This window comes from Gadus chalcogrammus, chromosome 21, assembly GCF_026213295.1.
Source record: "Gadus chalcogrammus isolate NIFS_2021 chromosome 21, NIFS_Gcha_1.0, whole genome shotgun sequence".
Taxonomy (NCBI): Eukaryota; Metazoa; Chordata; class Actinopteri; order Gadiformes; family Gadidae; genus Gadus; species Gadus chalcogrammus.
The window spans coordinates 11,346,812-11,372,220 of NC_079432.1; the positions used below are offsets into that span (position 1 = coordinate 11,346,812).

A 25,409-nucleotide genomic window follows, 5' to 3' on the forward strand; every position below is an offset into this window, starting at 1 on the left:
CTTTTCTTCATTGAACTCTTCCTTTTCCCCTCTAAACTCTTGCGTCTTCATCTTCAAGGTCACTGTGTGGAGCTCTTACACACAGTAACTGACTTGGCATTGTGCAGAGAGCTCACAGGCACTGCACAAACTCCTAAGGACCCTGGAGCAGAATATCTGTGTGCGTGAAGGGTGAATTTTATGTGTAGCCCATAGTGGGCTTGGATGCTGGCCAAGTACTTGCGTGTTTCATCCACACACGGGGTATATTATAGTATACCACGGTATATGTTACAGTAAGAATGTGTGAGCTTCCGCTTTCCTTTTCCCTTTAGCGCAGTGTATTTAACGACCGTAAATATCTTACAACTGATACTGATGGTTTTTAAACAACCATTTAATGGCTTGAAGGCTGCATGCCTTTAGAAGGTAAAAACAACCTAAAAGTACAAAATCTAATCAGAGCAAATCCTCGGGAGAGAAATTGCTACTGTTCAAAATAAACTTTGTTTCCTGTGTGTCTGTGTAGTTGTGTGTGTGTGTGTGTGTGTGTGTGTGTGTGTGTGTGTGTGTGTGTGTGTGTGTGTGTGTGTGTGTGTGTGTGTGTGTGTGTGTGTGTGTGTGTGTGTGTGTGTGTGTGTGTATATGTGTGCGTGTTTGGAAGCCCAAATGAAGCACAAGATCCTTCACGTGTAATTTATGGGTTGCCTCCTGTGCTCTGGCTGCAGTTAGCTGATGAAGCACTTCCTTCTCCATGCAATTAATTATGCCTGTATATGTGTGTTTGTGTGTGTGTGTGTGTGTGTGTTTGTGTGTGTGTGTGTTAGTGTATGTGTGTGTGTGTGTGTGTGTGTGTGTGTGTGTGTGTGTGTGTGTGTGTGTGTGTGCATGCCTGAATACGTTCGTGCATGTATGTGTGTATGTGTGCATGCGTGTCTGTATGTGTGTGTGTGTCTGTGTTTCTGTGTGTGTTCGCACCTGTGTGTGCGCCTGTGTGTATGCATGTGCATGCATGTGTGCGTGTGTGTGTGTGTGTGTGTATGTGTGTGAGTGTGTGTGTGCGTGAGTGTGTGAGTGCGTGAGTGTGTGTGTGTGTGTGTGTGTGTGTGTGTGTGTGTGTGTGCGTGCTGGGAAAGGTGCAGGGGGGCTGACCTCCAGCTGGTTACACATTATTTACAGCCTGACTGGCAGACTGGTTCACTCTAGATTCTGGCAATGGATGAAATGCATGAGGAGCAGCGTCTGATTAGAACACGTGTGTCCAATATGGTCATGAAGGAGTAGTTCAGCATCAGTAAACCGTAGAGCAACACCACACAAACTGCAGAGACAGCATCCAATTTGGGTAATGGTTATCACTACAACAAGTTTAACCGATTTTAATAATTCATTTTATTTGTAAAGCATGTTTAAGTACCACGGTACAATTTGGGAATAAAACAAAAATAAATGATCATTATATTATAATTCTCTATCATTGTCCTGACAAAACGGAGTAATGAATAGGTTAAGTGAAGTAAACAATGGGGAGAGCTGTTTTGATTCATGATCCGACCAGGCTGGGAAAGATTGTTGATCTAAGGATGGATTAAGGAGTTCTGTTTGCTTCTGCGGTAAATAGCCACCGGAGGTAAACCAGGTGGGCGCCAGCTTGTATCTGTTCTTCGTCGTGCGATTCTGTGCATAGACCACTTATAGCATAAAATGAACCTACAGTCTGTTGTGTCTTTCTTGCAGTGGCTTGGTTCACCTTTGACCCCACCTCTGCACACCGGGACATCGTCCTGACCAATGAGAACCTGACGGTGAGCTGTAACAGCTACGACGACCGCGTGGTGCTGGGGACTGCTGCCTTCTCCAAGGTAGGCCACCAGTGTGTGTGTGTGTGTGTGTGTGTGTGTGTGTGTGTGTGTGTGTGTGTGTGTGTGTGTGTGTGTGTGTGTTTGATGTACGTAGTGTGGCCGGCATATTGTTCGCCATACACCGTCACCAAATCACAAAACTTTGACATAAATGAATCCTGCTTGCCTTTACTCCCTTTCCCTCCCCCACCTTCAAACTCAATAAAGGGCGTCCACTACTGGGAAGTGTGCATCGATCGCTATGACAACCACCCGGACCCGGCGTTTGGCGTGGCTCGCATCAACACCCTGAAGGACACCATGCTGGGGAAGGATGACAAGGCCTGGGCCATGTACGTGGACAACAACCGCTCCTGGTTCATGCACAACAACTCTCACACCAACAGGTCAGTGCTGCCCCACGCCTTCAGTGTGATGAGTGGGATGAGTGTGTTCATAGGCACTGATCGTTCTGAGGATTTTCTAAAGACCAGACGCACACACACTCAGAGGTACACTCGGGCTTGCTTCACACCGTCTCGTTTGGAGTGTAAAAAAATGTCTAGTTCGCCAAGCAACAGGTTTGCCTGTGCCAGAGAAGAACAGCATGGCGTGTACGTCACTATGCTTTTTACACACACACACACACACACACACACACACACACACACACACACACACACACACACACACACACACACACACACACACACACACACACACACACACACACACACACACACACACACACACACGTAGGGCCGCACTAACAAGGCTTTCCGGTTTTGGGACCAGAACGAGAGAGACTTTATTAATGTAGCTCACTTTTCACTATTTATTTTTAGTCTCCCTTTCTTATCATTGAAAGGCTGGGAACATTTGCCATGTCGTGTTTGGGGAGAAGGCATGTTTTTTTATTCAACTCGTCTCTACTCATTTATATTCCTCACGTCTCTATGAGGAATATATAGAGATATGAAGAACTATAGCCACCAGCATATAAATATTCATGATTCAATGCCATTCATTCCGTCATGTGCCACTTGCTCTCATTTAGTTTGAAAGAAAACGTAGCTGTCATGGAGTTCTTCAACCGCGCTTCATAATGTAAAAAGGGCTCTACGCTTGACATACAAGACATACAAGGGGATTGTATTTGCTCCTTTTCGTAGTTTGCTCCTTTAGTACAAAAGCACATTTTATCCCAGTAGCCCTTTTAGGACAAAAGGAAAAGAAGGATGTTCAGGGACATAAGATAAAGTCAAAGGAAGTTGATGATAAAAGCTTACATTCATATTGTAGCATAGAAACCCGTTTCGGGTTTCTATGAAAAGAAACCTTAAGCTGAAAAATATCATAGCTAGGATTTTTCATTAATTTAATTTCTGTTGGCCCATTTTTTGTCGGTCAGCGAGTGTGATCTCCTTTAGTAATTATCCGAGCTAGCGATGACATTATGATATGATCATTGATAACCCTCGTTGCAGATTCTTCCATAAGACATCCCATGAAGGTGTTGATGTTTGTCAGTGTTTTTCCTGGGGAGCAGATCATTTGCTTTGTGTAAATGCTATGCAATAACGGTAACTGTGTGTGTGTGTCTGTGTGTTTGTGTGTGTGTGTGTGTGTGTGTGTGTATGTGTGTGTGTGTGTGTGTGTGTGTGTGTGTGTGTGTGTGTGTGTGTGTGTGTGTGTGTGTGTGTGTGTGTGTGTGTGTGTGTGTGTGTGCCTGCAGGGCCGAGGGGGGCATCTCTAAGGGGACGACGGTGGGCATCCTTCTGGACCTGACCCAGCGCACGCTGACGTTCTTCATCAACAAGGAGCAGCACGGGCCCACCGCCTTCGAGAGCCTCGAGGGGGTCTTCATGCCCGCCGTCAGCCTCAACAGAAACGTCCAGGTCAGCCGCCGCACTCTTGTCCGTTCGCGTCGCGTATGACAAAACATTCAAGCAACTTGAATTGTTGTTCATTGTCATTGTCATTCAAATATTGAATCATGCAAACAATGTTGGCCTTGAATTTTGTATTACTGTGTCCTCCACTGTACTCACTGTACAATTTTATCTCTACCCTATTTGTAGCTATACTTTGATTATAGCCTACGCGATGAGCTTTCCCAGCCTTACTTGTCAGTCGCTTTTGATAATGAACGATTGAATGGACATTGCCTTAAACATCAATAGAGTTGTTGTTTTTTCATGTTGCGTCTCTGGCTGCCGTATGGGTCTCTATGCGGTACCTAGCCAACGACGCCTCAAAGCTCCAGTGAGCGACTGGAATGTGAATACTCCTAGCGGTTTACGAATGCAAACCCGTTTGGCTTTCCAGCACTATATGCCATGACCGATCTCACCCCGGAGGCTGTTTGTCCACTGCAGGTCACCATCCTGACCGGCCTGGAGGTGCCAAAGACCATCAAGCAGTAAGGGCAGGACGGGAGTTGAGAGGAGGGGGGGTTATCCCTCCACCCTGGCTACAGAGGAAGAGGGAGCCCCCTCTGGATGGGGACCAACAAGGGCCTCCGGAGAGACTCGCTCCATTCATTCATTTTGATGGACCCATTCCAATGATGTCATTTTGGGGGATTAACACTGTTACCTCTCTCCACCAGGCCCTCTCAAGGTGCCTGGGTTTTTGGAGGCTGTTATAGCATGATGGATGCTGCTTTAGGATAGGAGTTGGATGGGGGGGGGAAACAATGGAAGTGAAAGTCATGCAGTGCAAGTGAATTCATTTGAATATGAAACCATCGTCTGGACCTGCTTTGTCTGAACCGGTTGGGGTGGGGGTTTGTGAGGGGGCATCCCAGCCCTCTGAAGTGCATCCAAGCCCTCTTACAAAACACATACCCTCTGACCAAATCCACAAAGGATAATGTCCACACACACACACACACACACACACACACACACACACACACACACACACACACACACACACACACACACACACACACACACACACACACACACACACACACACACACACACACACGGCTGTACATAACAAACTGGGTATTCCTCTTAAAAGTCGTTTTGGGGTTTTCACATCTTCACGTCAAGTGTGCTTTTATTTTGGTTGATTGGTTGATTTTGGGTACAATCACAGAGACAAGAAGTGTTCAAATGTTTACAAGCTAAACGCAACAATACACGTTCAGGGCATAAAGGTGTGAAGAGTGCGGACTGTGATTTGTTCTCTCCGCTTCTCTCAAAGGACAAAAACAAGAGGGGACATCACACTCACTGTGCTCACGGCCCCGGCCAGCTGTGACTCCCCCTGCCACCTGGGGAAAGCTGCGTCACACTCTACGTTTTTTACCCTTCTTTTTTCACACATCCACTACTATAGTCACACATGAGCGGATAGGAATCTTGAAAGGAATAGCCCAATTGTTCACAGAGGGGTCGTCGTAGGACAGACGTAGGCGTCAACTCATAGCGCTAATCACGTTTTGCACTCCCTTCTTGAACTAGGGCACGGGTGACAGACCTCTCTTCCCTAGTTATGTCTACCACTCATGTCTTCTGCCCTTGTGCAGACCGGTAGCACAGTTATAATTAGTGTTACGAGTGCCACCTGTATTTGTCTTACGACGACGCCTCTGTGAAAACGGTCTGTTCTGTGCCATCTGAGAGCAAAGCGGGCGGCTCCGGCGGTTCGCTGGCGCGCCCCTAATGCCCTGGCAGGGATGCAGGGGCGGCCTGCTGTGCACAGCCAGCTACAGCTGAACTCCATTTCCTGAGAGCTCTGAAATGAGGCTTAATTGTCTCCCAAGAGCTTAATGTCCTAAAAGGGCTAAACATAGAAATAGAAAAAAAAATCAAGCCAAACAGGATTTATTTTGTTTGTTTAATTTGCATCTTTTGGTTCACTATTTTATGTCAGAAAGAGTTATAGGTGTGTATGAATTCATTCTTTTCATTGTTATTTATTTATTTTTGTATGCATTTGTGCTTTATTTTCTCTCCTACCAGTAAAGGCATATGTCAGCCTGTATTGGGAATGAGCTTCAAAGTTCAAACCAAACCACTGTGATTACAGAGTTAAAATAATACATTTATTTAACATTCCTGTGTATATATTTGATCAAACTACTGATCTTACTAGATATAAAGAATGAGCCTTTTATGAACTTCGTCATATCTCATTTATTTTACATTAAATATTTATATTCTCTATAAAAATTGTTTGTGTGTGCGTGAGAGTTAATCATGTACAACAGATTGATGTAAAAACAGCCCATTTGTACAATAGGGTCACGTGTGCATGATAGTGCTGTTGATGGTCCTGTTTAATGTAACTTATTAGTAGACAGGCAATGGGATTTTATGATTATGGCTAGTTATAAAGTTATAAAGCATGGTTTAAGCATTTAAGTTCACAGGCAAGTTTATTTAATATCCCAAGTTGTATTGTAAATACTGTACCGCGATGTAACGTCTTTGCTCCGAGCGTCAGAACAAAGTCCTACGTTGTCATTGCTCGCCCTCTGCTGTCCGAAATTGTGAACTAAAAAAGGATCTCATTTACACGCTATGTTGCAGATTACTTTTGTGGGGGATCACGAAGTCTGCAATCATTTATTGTTACATGTATTTATTTGTTACTGTTCGTTTTTTTTAAACCTGAGTGATAGCCCAATCTAACTCTGTAAAACCCCTCCCGTCTATCCCCTCCCCCATGTGAACCCAACCTTGAATGATTCCTATCCAGAGAAAACGGTTACATATTGTACAGGGAGGAAATCGTTTTATTAAGACTAACGACTGATTTTGTGTCTAGCTGTAAATATAATTTTTATTATTTTTTATTATGTTTTGTTAACATGCCCCTCAACCATGATGCCAGTACAAAGTTCTACTGCTATTAACTTTGACAGCTTAAGTCCCTTGCTGTGTGCCACTGCCAATCGTTGGATTCTCTGCTTCAGATGCTTTTTATAACAACAATCAAAGCTGCTAGCTGTAATCTAATGTTACAGTGGGACGTTTTCTCAAAAATGCATCCCAGTAGCGCACCCTGCCAGATGAAAATGTGAACTTATGTATAATTTTCCAGCGTTCCTAAAGGTGTATAGATTACATTTTTAGTGTGCATACGTTAAGTGAACAAACTTGAACAGGGTATCCAAGACCCGATAACTAAATTGTGGATGAGGAGCAGAGCAGAAGAGAGAATTCTCCTTTGATGCAGTGATACCACATCCTATAATCATCAGTAGTAAGATTCCTGGTTACAGTGTCATTAATATCCTTTGAGCCTATCTAGGCCACCTCACCCATCTGCCGAGATGTAAAAGGTTTTGTACAAATAAATAATTTGTAAATGACAAAGAAAGCCATTCTAACTATTGTTCGGAGAACTCTACGGTGTAAATGAAAACACATTTTTTTTTGGGGTTGTTTTATAAAAACAAAATAAATATGACTGACAGAACAATGTTGGTGGTGCAACTCCACTATCTGTGTTGGAGCTCTAAATCATTCCAGCATCCTTTGTCTGCATACAACATTTCCTTCAGGTGCTCTTCAGGCCTTCGTTTGGGCAGTTCGAGCTCTGGTGCTGTTTTTCTGCCACTGTCTTAACACAAGGTCGTCGACGACCACAACAACCACCACCATGGATTGCTAGTCCCGCTCTTATCCTCTCATTTGGGGCCGTTGATCTTCTCGATCTCCTTGGAGCTGATCCTCAGCATCCCGCCTTTGAAGCGGCCCATGGAGGCGGAGCCGGCGCTGGAGCCGAACACAGAGGGCGTCTCCGTCTTCTTCTTCTTCTTCTTGTCCCTGTCCCTGATACCAAACAAAATGGAGGCGGGGTTAGGATTCATCCAGGGTTGACGTGGCGCAGGAGCCAGGACCCACGAGGGCTTAAAACAAGGACTAGGCTTAACTCCAATTTGTCCTTGCACAGCTACATTCACTCTACGTAATAACAAGCAGATCAAAACCACAAGGTCGGGAACCTGCATGCGCTGTTCAGGACATGAATATATGCTGCATTGGAGCCGGTTGGCATGGCAAAAGGCATGCCAACACTTTGTGCGTCTCCCTACTCACAGCCCACATGGCTGCCAAATGAGATGTCCTAGATGTGGAGAATGCCTGCTGGGGGGGGAACAATACAGTACAGAGACCCAGAAGCCCCCATCTCACCCTGGTTTGCTATTCTTCTTCTTCTTCTTCTTTCCCTGGTCCTACAAGCAAGAGAAAACAGGTCAACACACAAACATTTGAGGAGCAAAACAATAACAATAAAGTATTTTTAGAAGGAGGGGGGAGTCAATATACACTATGATTGTGAAATAAGTCTTGAGTTAAGGGCTAATCTGGGGAGGATGGTGAAGGCATTGTGATTGCACATCATACAATGTATGTTCAGCCAAACACCAATGAAATCTGTCAGATTTCAGTCATGAATGACACGGGGGTTCCCCATCTTTCTCACTTATAAAATAAAATAGAATATATTGTTGACTCATGTCTACTGGAACTAGTTAGCCTAGGGAGCTGCCAAAGAAACTCACGGGTTGAACTTCCTCCTGGGCCGCCTTCTTCTTGTCTTGGAGTTCCTGCTGTAGCGCCTTGTAGTTCACATACTGCTTTTTAGGGGGCTGGGATGGAGAGAGAAGAATTGGCTCATCTTACTAATGTCACACTATTGGGATTCCTTTTTGGAATGTAAAGCCTTTGTTCGGCAAGTCCACTTCCTGTCTTGAGGAAAATAAATCAAGTAATATAAATACTTCATTCATTATTGTAAAATGTTTTGCTTGATGTGATCGTTCTAAAGACTTTTGGGAGTGTGGTGACAGAGATATTATCGGGAGATAGTGAACAACATTTCTGCTACGCATGGAAATATATATGATTAAGATATTGCTGTTAAATATATTATAATTAGGTATATAAAGACCTTTCTGTTAGGCATAGAAATATATACATTATTAAGATATTTAAGTTAAATATAGAATTATTATGTATAGAAAAACTATATAGCATAGAATTTAATTCTGGCCACACTGAAGTGGGGAATTATGTGGAAGCCCTGCTACAGAAACAAGAGGCAAGCCATTGAGGTTTGGCGAGAGAGGGAGAGTAATGGGGAACTCCTCCTTACCCTGGCCCCCAGCATGATGGCCCTCTCCTGCTCAAACGACCGCTGCTGCTCCTTCTTGTAGCCCCTGATGCCAAAGCGATGGACCTCCAGTCGAGCCTGGACACACCGACACAAAAATGTGCACACATTATTATCCAACATTTAACAGAAGCGAAAGGAGGTTTGGGTGGCATTACTGCAATGCTCCAGCTATTGCACTTCTTAATACTTACTTACATTCTTGACAATTAAGGTCAAGTATGTAAAGTGCTTCTCACCTTTTCAAACGTCAGTTCTTCTGGGTCATCTTTGTTACTTTCCTCTTTCTCCTTGACATTGGGGACCTATAGAAAATAAAATATATTACAGTCTTGACGAAGAGGACTAAACATCCATAACATCAGAGGAAAATTAATGTCACGTTAATTTCAACACAAGCTGGAATAAAAGTCATGTTGAGGTCCGTTTGCAATTTGGAAGTATTCCATGAAAAACAGACACACCACATTGTCACTTGTCTTTCATCTCTTTTCACAAACAAACAAAGGTTTTACTCATAAAACTAATCATAAGACCGCTGTGGGGTAGTAGACTGACCTAGTGATGATAACCACTCACTGACCATGGAACATGTGCCCTGGTACACACATGGAGCAGACCCATAGCGGGGACACTTGAGCTTGACCTTTAACAACACCTCTGTTAAGTTGGTCTATTGAAGTAGATGATAACAAAGACACTGCTCCTGATCACACACACACAGAGTGTTCAATGTCATTTTGTAATATCTCCAATGCTATCTATACTTACAATTATTACAGTTCTGTATTGGCTAATATGCTTGCACAGGATAGGATGCAAAGACATACAGTGAGAAGTAATTTGTAAAGAGTAACGTAGAAATGACGAGTGTGATTTCCGTCACCATTTCACAAAATATCATGGACATGTATAGTGAGATGTTAACATAAGGAACATTACTACATTATTACAGATCGGTCTTACAATTTTTATGTCAGGGGTAGGTTTCTGTTGGACCCTTGGTTTCTTGAGGGGGTCTTCGAAAGTCACCACTTCAACCTTTGGCATCTGTTTCCTGGGTGGACCTGGGTGAACTAAGGCAATGTATATTAACAACAAGTTAAACATAAAAAAAATGTGTCACATACATAAGTCAATAGCATCAATAGCCACACAGGGCATAAGGACTGTTTATACATTATGTAAATAAAACATTAATAAATGTTGCTTACCTGTAGCTGTGTGTTTCGTTTTTTCCTGGCTGTGTTTAACTGCTATATTCTGTGTTTTCGTATCTGTGGCATCACCACAGACCTCCTTAGAAACAACTGCTTCTTCCTCCTCCGCTTCTAGAGGTCTTTTTCGCTGTTTCTTCTTCTGCTTTTTTCCTGACTTCATGCCATCCCCTGCAATAATAAGGGCATCGGATATTTAAGCACAACGTAAGGCACCCAACACGAAAAAACGGCATGCTAAGTTCTCTATGTTATGCTAGCTTCAAAAGCTAACATACTGCTTACCAAAATCATACAGGTTATTTAGCACTTGATCGAGTAAGAACTGTTCGTCTTCCGAAGTGTCCGTATTGTCCATGCTCATTATGGCCTGAATTGATAAATTAGAGAGATAAAAATGATACTGCTAGTTTTCTAGTGACTTTCAGTAATGAATGACAACATAGTAAAAAAAACACGTGTGTGTGTGTGTAGAACAGCTATGTGTTGGGCTTGCTGGCCACCGTAGTCTACTGTGAAAATAAGGAAGTTATTTTTTGACACCGCCCTGTGAACCTGATTTGCGAAGTTGTGACACCACCGATAAATTCAATTTTATATGTTGCTCAAATAGTAAGATCAAACGCGGTAGTATGCTCTTTTAATTCAATATATTTAAGTAGACGATGACATCGATATCTCTTTATTCGGTATGTATGCACATTGCCCGGGTTAAGCTAACAGTTGAGCAACAGCTGTCTGTTATTATTTAAGTTGTGTAAATCATAGATTAAAAAACATATGCGATAGACTTTAATTCATTAAGAACATTGCTTTTTTTCGTGAGTACGATACACAAGTCAAGTCAACTTGTCAATGCAGTATTAATTAAATGTTAGGTAAAACTCATTGATTCAGCGAATACAATGAAGTTTATTGTTTCGTTTAGCAGAGAGATCCAATGCTGAAGAAGAGGGATGACTTCGAGGACATGTTGGAGGAAAGGAGGAGCTCTAGTGACTTGAAATATGCCTTCAAATGCTACACCCCAGTGCTCTACAAAGGAATGCCACCATGCAAAACCACTGTCCTTAAAAGCATGGTTCTTCATTCAGATCAGCTGCGCTATGTTATTAATCAGGTATTACCCATTTACAATTTTAGTTTCATCATTTGGTCTGATGTATTGGGATGCAGGTACCAGGATAACGTGCCAACATAATAAACTACAATGGAGTCCGAGGTTGTATGGTGTTGTGTGTCTATATGACTTTATGGCATGTTCACATCCCTTGGACACTGTCATGTATTGTATGTTTTGTCTCTACATGTTGATCATCCATGGATATGGTTGACAAAGGTACAATCCAGATGATTAAGTTGATGTAAACATCTTGTTATATTATGTTTTGAAAAAGAAAGGTCCATAAAGTGTGCGTGAATGTTTGGTTGTGATTTTGCAGGTTTCTAAGGAGACCGGCGAGTCGGCTGGCGCCATCCAAGAGGAAGCCTCAGCCATCTTGGAGGAGATGGCTCACCGCCTTCAACTCAGCACCGTCCGTTTCTTTGCTTTCGCACTCACCAAGGCCTTCAAAACCCTGTTTAGGAGCATACATGTCAATGAAGAGGGCCTCCAGAGAGTAAGTACACATGCAATAAAATAGACATTGGCTTCCAAACACAATCCGACAGTGTTATGAGCATGCCTAAAGTCTTTCAAAATGCATTCCAATGCAATGTAATTTATTCATAAGAAAATCAATTAATTATGTTACATGGTGTCAAATTGTGCCAAACAGGTATTACCTCGACATCTGCACACTCAACCCTATCCCCTCTTGCCCTCAGCTCCAGCAGGCCATTCAGGATCACCCAGTGGTCCTGCTGCCAAGTCACCGTAGTTACATGGACTTCCTGTTGATGTCCTACATCCTGTACACATACGACCTGGCGCTGCCTGTCATCGCCGCCGGCATGGGTAAGGGGTGGGCAGAATTAGTTAAAAAAAATAACTTGCATGTGGGCGACTGGTTATGTTGTTGCACATGGTTGCTCTTACATCTTGCCTATGGTTTCTAGTATATCTCACAGCTTGGCTGTGGATTTGATGTATCAGTTGCATTTTGGCTGATACAATGTCGTTTGTGTTTGTTTTATTGATTTACTTAAAGGTTGGGTATGGGATTTGCGAAACGCCAGCAGTTTTTGAAAATAAACAACTAAAATGGTCCTACCCCCTCTCCTTCAACGCAGACTCTGACTCCACCCATTCCAAGTACATGGACGCGCAATCATGCACGAGTGAACACAGATGCGCGAGAGCGAGCCATTAGCTAGTTAGCTAGCTCCAGTAGCTACCGCAGGATAACAACAAACAGAAGCTTGCTCTGGGTCACGAGCTTTGAGTACGTGCACGAAGGGGTCGCGCGGGGGAGGGGGAGTGCAGTGCGACCGTTTGATTGACGTCCAATGCAACTCGATGGCTCTGGAAATCATTGGCTGGAGTTTTTCGAGCCCTGCCCGTTCCACAGATGATTGACTTGTTTAATTTTCATGTCAGTACTTCTAACTCTGTGGCTGTAAGTGGGTTATGATAAGGATTTCAAGTAATTTTGCAAAAAATGACCAAAAAAGCGAATTCCATACCCAACCTTTAATGTGTAGTACTTTGTACATGGTTGCAATACGAATAAAACGTCAAGTTTTCACGACTACGTTCAACATGGTGTTAACTGTGATTGTCTCCCTGCAGATTTCATGGGGATGAAGTTTGTGGGGGAGATGCTGCGCATGTCCGGGGCCTTCTTCATCCGGCGGTCCTTTGGCGGGGACAAGCTCTACTGGGCCGTGTTCTCAGAGTATGTGAAGACCATGCTCAGGGTGAGGAACCGTCTCTTACTATTTACAGAACTGGGCGTTTAGCTCTGCCCAACCAAATCTATAGGAAGAGAAACCTTAACTTAAGAAGAGAAAGCGCCGTTTCGAAATCAATCTTTTGTAGTTCATTAGATAATGCAAAACATTTCTTAGTGCGTGTTCTTGATGTTCTGATCCATGGCTCTTTTTGTCAATGGCCTTTGTTTTTTTATAATTAATGCTTCAAACGTAGTTCCTACTTCAAACAACTTAACTTTGTGATGTAAACCTGCATATCCCTTTTCATAAAATAAAACAAAAATGTATCATAAAAAGAAGAGAGAACTCTGATGTGAACACCCCTGTGTTTTCCAGCAGCCTGATAACCGAGAAAAGGCCTACCTTTATTAATCTGTTATGAACGAATTCAAAGATAAACTGACAGGCCTATGGGAGCAGGCAAGCACAATAAGGCATACAAGCATAATAAGGCAAACATTTATGATAGGCAGGTTCGAAACAATAATGCACTGATCTCAATTCGCAAAGCAACATACATTCATTTTCGAGCTTGTCATTAACCTAACGGTCCATGCAAAATGTTTGAATTGTCCACTGCAGAATGGCATGGCTCCAGTGGAGTTCTTCCTGGAAGGCACTAGAAGCAGAACCTGCAAGTCTCTGACACCAAAGATAGGTAAGCAATCACTGGCCCTGACACTGAAGTGTTTGGTGTTGGCAATAAAACCCGAACAAACACAGGGAAAACCAGTGGGACCCAGGGGGGGAATTAAACCCAGTTAGGGTCAGGGTGGTTTGGTGGCGTTGCTTTTTATTTGAGTCATATCATGTATATATACCATATAAATACACATTAAGACAACCCCATCCAACATTCAATACAACGTCCCCTCCTCAAAACACTGAATACAATATACAGAAGACAAACACTGACACATACTCAAATAATGTTTTATTCAAACACAGGAATAAAAGCATGATCGAGCAAACGGGACACAAATCCCTACGTGCTGCAGTGCTCCTCCCCCTCACAGAGAGACCAGGGCACGACCGCGAATGACCGAAGACCCCCCCCCCCCCCCCCACCACCACCACCACCGAACAGATAACCGCATGAGCCCCAACGCGCCCCCCTCACCCCAGAACCCCTGCCTGAAGCCGCGGATGCACTGCCACAGTGGCTCCCCTGTGGAAATGCATCTGCTACCACCACCCTGGGCCACCCCGGGCCAGAGGAACGCGGCAGCGCCCTTATGCTAGGTGTTGCTAGGGGTCCTGGGATCAAGAACCCCACTGTCAAGTCAACACAACCATACCGGCTCCTTAACGACCTGTGTCTGTATTCATTCATCACCTGAATCCTCTGCTGTACGCCCAACTATTTCAAGTCTCAGAAGCCGTAACAAAGGAAGCCATGTATGTTTATGTTTATTATTATTGCGTTTAGCAGACACGACTATCCTAAGCGACTCTGCCCTTTCTTGTTTTTGTGGGGTCCTCCCCGCTTCAGGGCTGCTCAACATCGTCATGGAGCCCTTCCTGAAAGGGGAGGTGTTTGACGTGAGCCTGGTGCCGGTGAGCATCAGCTACGAGAGGATCCTGGAGGAGTCCCTGTACGCCAGGGAGCTGCTGGGCGTGCCCAAACCAAAGGAGTCCACCTCGGTGAGGCCCCACTTCCTGCATGCCCGCATCTAGGAGGGGCCAGCCCCTTAGCCACAACCACTTGTTCTTAGATTAGCATCTCTAGAAACCAATGAATTATAATCATGAATTGAATCCTTGGTGGGTAAAGGATACATAGGCTGAGAGAGTGGTCAATGGTCAGATACCCCTGTGTAGCATAAGATTACTCCCGACTCAAAATGTAGGCAAAGTCCCCATCTTCTCTGAGTCGATACAAAATCAGCCCACCGCAATCAAGTTAGCCTCATAATAGTCATTGCTTTGTTGGATCATCAATGCATTAAGGCTAGGCTTATCTGATCAAAGTTTAACTTGATGACCACTGGTATAAGGTGTATCTCGTATACCTTTTTATATAAGAAACAGATGTACTATAGTGTTTGTGTATGACATGAGCCCTGGCTCAGCTGAACAGTGTTGGTGACGCTCCCTCATAGGGGCTGTTCAAAGCCAGGAAGGTGCTCAGCGAGGACTACGGCAGCATCCACGTCTACTTCGGCCATGCTGTGTCTGTCAGGACTCTGTCCGAGGGCAGGGTCGACCGCCGCCAGTTCAACCTGCAGCCACGGTACACTCTCGGGCGCAGCCCCGCGCGATCCCGCCACTTGAGAACACATTGAATCTTAAAGGTGACATATTGTACCACCAGGAGTGAGTGTGATTAGCCGTAACTGCACACCGAGTGTCTAGGTGGACACGCTCACTTGTGATGTTAGAAGAGGCAGAATCTCAGAGCGGCTTGTAACGGCTAATCACACTCACACCTGGTGGTATAATATGCCACCTTTAAACGATGGAACTTGTGAAAGAGCAGGTTCAACTGAGAAAAAGGGGGCAGATATTTAAAGGGGACATATTATGAAAACAACACTTTTCCAGGGATTTGGGGTGTTGTTTTGGGTTCTCTGGGGCTCCCACACGCATACAAACTTTGAAAGAAGTCTGTACATGATTTTTTGGAGTGAGACATGCATTCCTGAAAGTACCCCGCCTACAGTTACCAAACGAGCGAGTCCGTTTCGGCGCCCCCTCCTACGCAGGAAGGGGGCACAGTTGAATACTACCTCCCACTTCCCCACTCCCCTCCAATCAGAGCATAGCTAAGATTTTGTGGACCAGCGGACGAGCAGCTCCGACGGGGTGGACTCGGCGGCAGCCCTGCACAGCTAAGCTCAAAGAGAACAATCCCTTTCTCTTCGGTGGCAGTCCGGAGGAGGAGAAATGGAGGAGAAAGGGATTGTACTCCCGGAGACGTCAGGCGCAGTCTTTATGATTCATAATATCATCCGAGGCGCACATAGCTTTTGGCCGTGATATTGGATATAATATTAAATAAATACCCATATATAATATTATTATTATTATATTATATTATATGATATAGAGCTCCAGGAGTCCGCAAACGGCAACAATCCCTTCTCCTCCATGCTGTGGTTCAGTCTGACAGCTCATTGGTCAATGGGCAGCAGCTCATTTGCATCAACGCTACAGACACCAGAAACAGCGCATTCTGAAGGGACTGAAACAGAGGGGAATAGCGGTAGGCGAGATTCTTTTTCCTAAAAACTATTTCCAGCAAACAGCTTCAAAAACATGTTTTCTAGAACTCAAATACTATGTTTACTTGTTGGGAAAACACCATTATATGTCTCCTTTAAACTAAAGGGGGGGAACGCTTAGAGGAGTAATTACCACAGCGGAAGCCTAAAGCGTTGCAATGGAAAGCACTTCAGTTGGTGCAGGGCCCACCCATAAGGCTGCTGCCTCTTGGGATGGAGAGCTTGGGTTGCTGCTACTTATGCGTTTTGGGGGGGATGTTCTCGTTATATATAGAATCAAATAATGGTTTGAGTGATTCCCGGTTTTCAATGAACATGAGTACATCGTGCTCATTTGGATCCAAGCAGAAAAAATATTATTCTCATCGATGCAGCAAAGTATTCTTTATTCTTATTCCAAACAGGATTGCTGGTCAAGATCTAGTGACCCCTACGTGACCCCTGTGACCCACATGTGACCCCTATGTGACCCACATGTGACCCCTACGTGACCCCTATGCGACCCCTATGTGACCACTACGTGACCCCACATGTGTGTGTTGATCCGTAGGTTCATCCCCAAGAAGCCCAGCGAGGACACCCAGGGCTTCGTCAGCGCCGTGGCCTACAGGCTGGTGCGCTCCCAGGAGGAGAACATGGTGCTGATGCCCTGGGTGCTGCTGGCCTCCCTGCTGCTCCAGGCACACTACCGGGGCCCACTACTGGAGCCCCACCGCCCCCAGGGGATGACCCTGGAGGAGCTGACACAGCGGGCGGTCTGGCTGCGAGGCCTGGTCAGGGGGCTCGGAGCCTTCCTCCACTGGCCCGGTGAGACCCCATTGGAGGGGGGGCGCGTGGGGCTGCACTAAGAGTGGAGCGGTCCAATGCATTTGTATCATTACACCTTATGGAGTTATTATTGTTATTGTAGTTAATATTATGTTTTGCATTTTATTACTGGATCATAGAATCTTGGTTTGCTAAACTACTTACACCCTCTACAATTAGCTGATTTATTGTTGTGATCCTTTGCATAATTAGTTTTCACTCATTTCAGTAATGGGTTTAGGAAAACGATGTTGATACTTAAGTTCTGTGTGGAAATTCATTTGAAATGCGGATTCCATTGTATCAATGTCCGTGGTAAATGTATCGATTTAAAGCAACCGGAACCTTGATTATTTCTGTTCTTCTGGGCTGAACAGACAGATTGTTGCTACCCATTCAAACAGAAGAGTTAGACGGAAACCATCCAGGGTTTCCTCTAGATAGATTTTCTTATTTACATTCAGACGAGACGGGGGGGGGGGGGGTGTGTGTGTGTGTGTGTGTGTGTGTGTGTGTGTGTGTGTGTGTGTGTGTGTGTGTGTGTGTGTGTGTGTGTGTGTGTGTGTGTGTGTGTGTGTGTGTGTGTGTGTGTGTGCGTCTCAATGTGTGGCGCCACACATTGAGACGCTTTCTTTTGAATGAATACAATGTTATGATGTGCATTCATCGCCACGCTGCCTATTTAGCGCGGTAAAACAAAGGCAGAGAGAGAGAGGCGACTGATCGACTGAGCTCTATCTACAGACACGGGCCTGCCTCAACACTTCAGCGTCTGTGGGTTTAAGGAACCGTTCTCACTTTAAGATGCAGCAGTGTTCTGAGCTGTTTGCATCTGACGCTCAATTCCCATTTCCCAGGGCTGCTGAGTGTTACTTATTGAAACGGTCCGTCAGATGTGCCAGACATTTGCATGTTCACTCTTCATTTGAACTCCCTCCCCCCCACTACCATTCCAACCTCAGTCATTTCTCCCCTATGCTGCTCATCACATCTCTTTCCTCTCCTGTCTCACTCTCCAACCCCCCCCCCCCCCCCCCCCCCTTGCTTCATGTCCCATGCCTTCCCCCCCCCCCAGATGACAAGCCTCCGTCTGAGGTGGTCAGCGCCAGCCTGTCCCTGCATCAGGGGCTGGTCAGAGTGTCGGAGGGCCGGGTCCGGCTGCTCCTGGAGGAAACAGGTTTGTAGGCCTGGTGTTACTATCAATGCATTGTGGACTGTGTACCTTTTTTTTTTTTTTTTTTTTCGATTTTTTTGTATTAAGGACTTATTCGTCAAGTACATGTACTTGACACAATTGACACTGAAGTGTTTTTTTCAAGTTTAACTGTAAAACGACAACTACAATTCAGTGTTACAATACCAAATTTCAATCTCTGAGAAACTACATGTTGCCTTTGTGCTGGAATCACTGCAGTTTGATTCTGGGTTTTTGTCAATCCTTTTACTGGTAATGTTCCAGCGTCTTATTCAAAGATATTGCTGGATCAGATTTGCCGTCCTTTAGATTCCAGCCACAGTTCACACCTCACCGCCCCTTATCCCGTTAGACCACGGTCACGGGCTGCGTGTGTGAACGGGGCTATCGATACCTCTGCCTTCATACTGCCGTCTGGTGCCACCGCTCCCCTGACGTTGGTCCTCTCTTCCCAGCGGGGGGTCCCGGCCCCGCCTCCCCGGAGGAGAGGCTCCTGGGTGCGGCGGTGGCGGTGCTCTCCTGCGCCTCCTACAGGAACCAGGTGCTGCACGTCTTCCTCCGGCCCGCCCTGCTGGCCACCGCCGTGCACACCGCCTCGTCCGGCAAGAAGGGTGAGCCTCGCCCCGGAGTGTCGCCGTGTTGCCATGTTACAGGGAGAGCTTCATACGGCCCTTCATACAGTAAGGGGAAGCCTCGTTGTGGGGTGAGGGTCTAGCACAGGCCGGCACTATTGAATATTGATGTGACATATATAGAAATGGCGCAGTGTTTGGTCCGCAGCCGAGTGCGATCCACCAAGTCCGGAGTCTGCTTCAAGGCGGCCCTTGAGCAAGAACCCCGTTCAGTTCTGAATTCACTGTTTGTCGCTTTGGATTACTGAAGCGTTAAGTCATTTTTTTTCCCAACAAAAGCAGTGAAATTAGTGAACATACGCATGTTGTGACTCCGTCTGTGTTGTGTTTACAGAGGAAGTGTTCGATACATTCAGCTTCCTGAGAAACGTGCTCGCCAACGAATTCATCCTGTGTCCTGGTGCAACTGTACAGGTGTGTGTGTGTGATTGTGTGAGTGTGTGTGTGGTATTAACCGCACACACCCCTTGTATGCTAGGGATGGGACAGGGTACCGTGGGACGTGAGCCCTTAAAAGCGGTGTACTGTACCGTGAGATTATGGTCCCGTCCCATCCCTATTGTATGCCAATAGTATATTATTTACAATATGGACATCTTGATGGCCTAACTGGCATAACTATTACTGTGTGTGTGTGTGTGTGTGTGTGTGTGTGTGTGTGTGTGTGTGTGTGTGTGTGTGTGTGTGTGTGTGTGTGTGTGTGTGTGTGTGTGTGTGTGTGTGTGTGTGTGTGTGTGTGTGTGTGTAGGACTTTGAGGAGGCGTGCCAGCAGCTAGTGCAGAGCGGGGCACTGCAGGCGTCCCAGCAGCAGCTCACGGCCACGGACAGAGGAGAGCCCACCCTGGCCTTCCTCACGGCCATGCTGGAGCCCTTCCTGCAGGGATACCAGGTACACACACGCACGCACACCTTAAAGGGTTAAACAAGCCCCCCCTGTTTGAGATACTTCATGGCCACTGTACAAAAGAAGAAGTTCCTTGTTGACACTCATCTTTCATTGAGGGGAGGGCCCTTTTTGCCGGCTTCCACTTCCGACCGCTGCATTCAGATTTCCCTGGGACCCCAAAATGGCCAATGACTGGTAACCCATGCAGTCGCCTGTGTTTAACTCATGGAGGGCAAGTGGAGTTTAAACTGTTTTGCTTAAAGGTCCAGATTTGGACCAACCATCTATCCAGAGCACTTCTTTGTATTCCACTACATAACTTTTGTTGTCATTTGTTATACGGTTTGGATTTCCCTTTGGAGGACATTAAACAATGTGATTCTATGTCTTCACACATGTACCTTTCTTGAGAAAGCACCCTTCTGAGTTGGGACATAGTGGTAAAGAAGAGAAGGATGTGATTGCAGTCCACTTCCCATTTCAAAAATGGCCACCAGGGGGTGCAGGGAACAACAAAACTGACCATAAGACATCCACTGTAAAGCTTGTGCGTGTGTCTGTGTGTGCAGGTGGTCTGCAGGTACTTGTGTGAGGAGGCAAGCGAGAGTCTCACAGAAAAACTGTTTGTCCCTGCAGTTCGGAACTTCACCGTCAAACTTTTACTATCAGGTAATCTTCCCCCCCCCCCCTTTTTTATTTTTGCTTTGCCTTTCTTTTGTTCTCTACACATACACCTCTCTTTGACATGTATACTGATATATTTTTATCTATACCTATATATGTATTTATTTATATACAGTGTGTGTATATATATATCTTGGTTTTCACAACTACCAGTGGAGAATGTACTCATGTGTGTTTGTGTGTGTGTGTGTGTGTGTGTGTGTGTGTGTGTGTGTGTGTGTGTGTGTGTGTGTGTTTTCCTAGGTCATTTGCGGCACTGCGAGGCGCTGTCGTCTGACCTCCAGAAGAACGCCCTGGCTGCTCTGCTGCGGCTGGGCGCAGTGCGCAGGGTCAATGGGTACGCTTTTTCCCTTTTTTTTATATATAACTCCAATTTTATACTCGATATAGTTCTCCGATATCTTGCCTTAACTCTCCATATCATCTGCAGGCAGCCGGGTTTGGCAGCAGGGGCGTTTTTAGAATTGTTGTTTGTTTCTTTATTTTGCTCCGGAAAATGATCATCACTTGTCCATGTGCTATTTTCACCAATCAGAGGAGAGCAAGTGACCTTGAAGGTGGACAGGATGCTGCTGAACACCTTGGAAGACACTCTGGGTAGGAAGTCATTTTTTTACCTTTATATTTGCATTCATACAAGTGATTAGAAAACAAGTCTTTAAAATGCAGCCCTGCAGCATTAACCGAAGAGCTCAAATTCCGAATATCAGTGCCAAGCATCTTTTAGCCTTGTGAGACCATCCTGATCTCGCAAGTTCACAGTTTTAATTTTCACTCTTAAGATTAGGCCGGCCTCACTCCCTAGCCAATACATGTAAAAAATCAATGGTGGCGCCCAAGTACAGTGAAGCATTCAACAATGAAATAGGCCGCAGAGAGACCGCTCGGACCTGAACAGAACGGCCTGTGTTGATACGTCCATTACACGTTAAAGCGGGGGTACACCATTTTCAGGAACCGGCGAGGGTAAACTAGATTTTGAAGGTATCCAACCGAAGAAATCCCTATCCTAACCCTTCCTTCAGGCCTCCCTCCAAAGCCACTCCCACAAATCATGTGACTGGCTTGATGGATTTAGCAATAGGTCTAGCATAGCTCTGTGGAAGACTCCGGTCATGTGCAATCAGTGTACAGGCAGAGTGTGTGTGACGGCAGTCTGGTAGGTAGGTAGCCAGGTAGACCGTCCAATGATTTTATTCCGGCCAAATGACAGCGGGGATATTACAGGCCACAGCCACATATATATATATATAATTTTTTTGCGAGAACATTTGATTTATTGATTGATGTCTGGATGTTTTTCACAATAATTTCAACAAGTCGCACTGAAAATGCTTAGAAAATAAATGTGCTGCACTAGCTTTAACGGGCACACAAGGAGGCAGTGTAGCCTTTCCCAGTCTCTTTGCACGTCTCCATTGAGAAGATGTCAAAAATCTATCCAATGCAACTGCTTAAGAGTGTATCGCCACTGGATGACCGTTCCCTGCCTCGCTCCATCTGGGATTAGTTGACGCGTGGCTCCTCAGGGAGTTGGAAAACGTTGCTAACCTCTGGGAAGAAGCCATTCTCTACGCTTCTCTGCATACGCAAATATCAGGAGGGTCTCAAGGGGCTATTAGGCAATGGCTGTTTATGTGACTTTTTCAACTGCGATAAAATCTGTCTGTATACTTGCAGACTATGAGAAAGCAAAAATCTAAAATAGATTGAGATGACATCATATGGTGGCACCTTGTCTGCCCTGTCTCTGTCTCTGTCTCACTGTCTCTGTCTCTCTCTCTCTCTGTCTCTCTCTCTCTCTCTCTCCCTCTCCCTCTCTGTCCCTCTCCCTCTCTCTGTCTCTCTCTCCCTCTCTCTGTCTCTCTCTCTCCCTCTCTCTGTCTCTCTCTCTCTCTCTCTGTCTCTCTGTCTCTCTGTCTCTCTGTCTCTGTCTCTCTGTCTCTCTCTCTCTCTCTCTCTCCCCCTCTCTCTCTCTCTCTCTCTCTCCCCTCTCTCTCTCTCTCTCTCTCTCTCTCTCCATCTCCATCTCCCTCTCCCTCTCCCTCTCCCCCTCCCTCCCTCCCTCCCTCCCTCCCTCTCTCCCTCCCTCCCCCCCTCCCAGGAGGTAAAGTCCCCAGTCAGAAAGCGGTGCTGGCGCGCCTCTAGCTCCCCAGCCAGCGGGGGTCTCTGGGGACCCTGAAGCCTCCCTCCCCTCATTAAGCCGAGTGGCACGCCTCCAATGTGTGTTAGCGTGCTGGGCGGCCCCGTTGGATCACCAAGGCAGCCTGCTCGCCGCTCTGTGTTGTCAAAGGAACTCCTCCGAAGAACCGCCATCTGGGGAGAGACGGTGGAGATGTTGTCTCCTGTTCTTTATATTTGTCACAGTGTTTTTTTTTTTGCATATTCACATCCCTTCAGATCAGTTTAGTGTTTTCCTGCGGCTTTATTTCCTTTCATGTCGGAGCTTCTCGAAGCGTTCTTGAAAGGTGCGGTGCTTGGATTTTTAAGGCGCTGCAAATTGATAACCTCTTACCTTTTTTATTTTATTTTATTATTTAATTTTTTAAAGCTGCCAACTTCTTTTGAGATAAGAGTTATTCTCGGTTGATATATTTGGTCGGGATTTGTTGAGGTTTTTCATTTGATGCAATTGGTGTTGTATTTGTTATTTTTTGTGTTTTGCTTCTGCCAAAAATAGCTTTGTTTACTTAATGCACTTTTGTTATTTGTATCTAATATATATTTGTGGCGTGGATTTATACAGTTTAAAGACAAAAGATGTTGAAAAAGGAGATTATTCATACACTGTAAAACTGGTTACAGAAGAAAATGCATTTTTGTATCAGTCAAACTCTTTGACATTGACATAGCTACATGTGTATGTGTATCTAGTCAGAATGGCCTGCTAACAATTGCCTAACATCATAAATCTTTTCATGAAACATTTCATTATGCCTGCTAATAAAACAGCGACCAAAGATATGGTTGCAATAGGGGCGAATAAAGCAAAATGTATTTATTTTGGTGTTTTGTAAGTTGAGGAATAATCATGTTCACTCCCCTCAACTACTAATGGAAGAACAGCTAGTCTGACCTGTTGTTCACCTTTTGTTCTATAAAGGGAGCAAAAACTGTTTCTTTTCCAATTTAATATGAAGTGCTAAACCTTAAAAACGAATTGCCAGACATAAACACTGCCGCTGACACACTGTAGACTAATGTTGTGCTCGGTTCTGTTCTATGAGGTTCACCGATGGGATTTGGTAGTTACTACAGCTTTTTGTACTTTATACTGGTTACATATTTTTCTAACAAATGCCTATATAGATAATACACAAAACGTATCCTGAAACTCTCAAACTCTACACTGTGGTTATCATAAAATAAAATAAAAAAATATATATCGATGTGTGTGTGTGTGTGTGTGTATCTCACACACACACATTTACAAGCCAACAATGCATTAATGTACAATTAACATTCAATCTTTCTTGCAATAATTGTGTTAGGTTTTTTGTTGGAATCGAAATGACTTGTGTTATAGTTCAGATACCAAGACATTAAACACATCCAAAGAATCAGGTAATTAGTGGGGCAATGTCTGGGAGCGTTGTTAAAACTTAAGGTCAATCCTTGTCTGAGTGTTCTTCTCGTGTGTTTACTTGTGTCTGTGTCAAGGATCAATGGGATGGGCCAAGGAGTGGATGAAATGATGTAAATAAAACTGTTTTTGAAATGTTGACAGTTTGCATACAATGTGTGTTTTATGGAAGAGGTGTGTGATTCAATAATTAACTGGCAATCAAGCCTTTATCAACCAATCACTGTTAGGGTTAGTGTTTGTATGGGGGGGATGTTGTGTAGTTTGTCTTTTAGCAGAAAATGCAAATTAAAAAAAATTGTAGGCTAAGTCGCAAACTTGCTGCATGCACCTATTGACTACATCGCTATGATAGGTTTTTTGCACTTTGGCTGTAGTCGGAAGGTCATTGTTCTTGACTACGGGACATTTCTCACACATAAAGTGAAGCCAAATGTTATTTGTGACTTTAATTCAAGGTATTCAATAAGATAATGAATCCTATAGATAGAACCATATTTATTCCCGGGAGATGACGTTCATGAGCTCCATATTATGGCCACATCTGTTCTAAAAAGGTGTGGCTCTGAATCCCACCCCTAGGTGTCAGCCTTGCATCTTCGTCCCCTCAATTCCTGCTTAACGCACACACACGCACGCACACACACACGAACGCACGATACTTCTGAACTGCATTTTTTTCCCCCAATGCGTTTTGTAGAGACACTGCTGAGTAAGAGCGCTGCCAGCGAATCCACTTTGTTTCCATCCGTATCGCCCGGCGTCTCACCCTGACAAATTACAGGTGCATCTCAAGTTGACTCCGACAGTAGCCTACTGCCATCGGGTCCACACACCGTCCGTCCGTCCATCCATCCGTCCATCCATCCATGCACCTTTCAGTTCACCACTTCCCCTTCTCCTCCATCCATAACCGTCTCCCTTGTGATGTTGTATAATGCTGTCAGCCACCGCCATATCAGCACTTTATCCGCTACAACTTGACGGGTTATATTGAAGAGCAGAGACTCCCCTACTCCCCACCACACACACACACACACACACACACACACACACACACACACACACACACACACACACACACACACACACACACACACACACACACACACACACACACACACACACACACACACACACAACTATAAACACACACGAGCACGTCACCAGCGTAATAAAGTGCTTTCTGACCTGCGGCAGTTGCTGGGAAACAAATTGCGAGCGTGTTGTTCTATTAAGGTGTTTTATTTTGGTTTGGAGGCGCGGTGTTTTTTATTTCTGTGCATTATTTATTTATATATATTTTTTACCTTTTCGGTAGCTGCTCCATGGGTTATAGAGCAACAT

At 44.9% G+C, this 25,409-nt stretch overlaps 3 protein-coding genes across 7 annotated transcripts in view; 2 read left to right on the forward strand and 1 right to left on the reverse strand.

The window, feature by feature from the left end:
- The window catches only part of LOC130374541 (E3 ubiquitin-protein ligase TRIM9), a 33,384-nt gene extending 29,138 nt beyond the window's left edge, over window positions 1-4,246 (forward strand). For all 3 annotated transcript variants that reach the window (XM_056581361.1, XM_056581363.1, XM_056581362.1), the window contains exons 8-11: window positions 1,717-1,841; window positions 2,049-2,227; window positions 3,556-3,718; window positions 4,199-4,246. In XM_056581361.1, coding sequence (XP_056437336.1) covers window positions 1,717-1,841; window positions 2,049-2,227; window positions 3,556-3,718; window positions 4,199-4,246 — 515 coding nt within the window. The remainder of the gene's footprint in view (window positions 1-1,716; window positions 1,842-2,048; window positions 2,228-3,555; window positions 3,719-4,198) is intronic.
- Window positions 4,247-7,191: 2,945 nt separating this feature from the next.
- Window positions 7,192-10,697, reverse strand: c21h1orf131 (chromosome 21 C1orf131 homolog). Its single transcript, XM_056581358.1, has 8 exons — window positions 10,463-10,697; window positions 10,175-10,348; window positions 9,927-10,036; window positions 9,200-9,265; window positions 8,943-9,038; window positions 8,350-8,436; window positions 7,979-8,019; window positions 7,192-7,615 (listed from the first exon to the last, which is right to left on the reverse strand). Exons 1-8 carry the CDS (start codon window positions 10,539-10,541, stop codon window positions 7,471-7,473), a joined length of 798 nt encoding a protein of 265 aa, XP_056437333.1. The 5' UTR covers window positions 10,542-10,697; the 3' UTR covers window positions 7,192-7,470.
- Window positions 10,693-24,583, forward strand: gnpat (glyceronephosphate O-acyltransferase). 3 transcript variants are annotated; one of them, XM_056581355.1, is made up of 17 exons: window positions 10,693-10,866; window positions 11,106-11,297; window positions 11,620-11,796; window positions 12,005-12,134; window positions 12,909-13,036; window positions 13,634-13,709; window positions 14,544-14,695; window positions 15,154-15,284; window positions 16,826-17,082; window positions 18,158-18,259; window positions 18,733-18,957; window positions 19,244-19,323; window positions 19,658-19,798; window positions 20,365-20,464; window positions 20,723-20,816; window positions 21,015-21,076; window positions 22,584-24,583. In XM_056581355.1, the coding sequence occupies exons 1-17, from the start codon at window positions 10,843-10,845 to the stop codon at window positions 22,625-22,627; spliced, it is 2,115 nt and encodes a 704-aa protein (XP_056437330.1). In that variant the 5' UTR covers window positions 10,693-10,842; the 3' UTR covers window positions 22,628-24,583. The 3 variants fall into 3 exon arrangements, with proteins under 3 accessions (XP_056437330.1, XP_056437331.1, XP_056437332.1); XM_056581356.1 differs by having other exon boundaries at window positions 11,109-11,297; XM_056581357.1 differs by having other exon boundaries at window positions 18,733-18,888; window positions 22,584-24,582.
- The last annotated feature ends 826 nt before the right edge of the window (window positions 24,584-25,409 follow it).

What these genes read in the sequence shown, in the direction of transcription:
- c21h1orf131 (XM_056581358.1), bottom strand. Translation starts at nt 10,541, where the DNA reads ATGAGCATGGACAATACGGACACTTCGGAAGACGAACAGTTCTTACTC. An exon ending in AACGAAACACACAGCTACAG is followed by an intron (nt 10,037 to 10,174) that starts GTAAGCAACATT and finishes ACATTGCCTTAG; the next exon opens with TTCACCCAGGTCCACCCAGG. An exon ending in AAGAAGAATAGCAAACCAGG is followed by an intron (nt 7,616 to 7,978) that starts GTGAGATGGGGG and finishes GTTTGGTATCAG; the next exon opens with GGACAGGGACAAGAAGAAGA.
- gnpat (XM_056581355.1), top strand. Translation starts at nt 10,843, where the DNA reads ATGACATCGATATCTCTTTATTCG. An exon ending in CATCGATATCTCTTTATTCG is followed by an intron (nt 10,867 to 11,105) that starts GTATGTATGCAC and finishes TGTTTCGTTTAG; the next exon opens with CAGAGAGATCCAATGCTGAA. An exon ending in CGTCAAACTTTTACTATCAG is followed by an intron (nt 20,465 to 20,722) that starts GTAATCTTCCCC and finishes GTGTTTTCCTAG; the next exon opens with GTCATTTGCGGCACTGCGAG.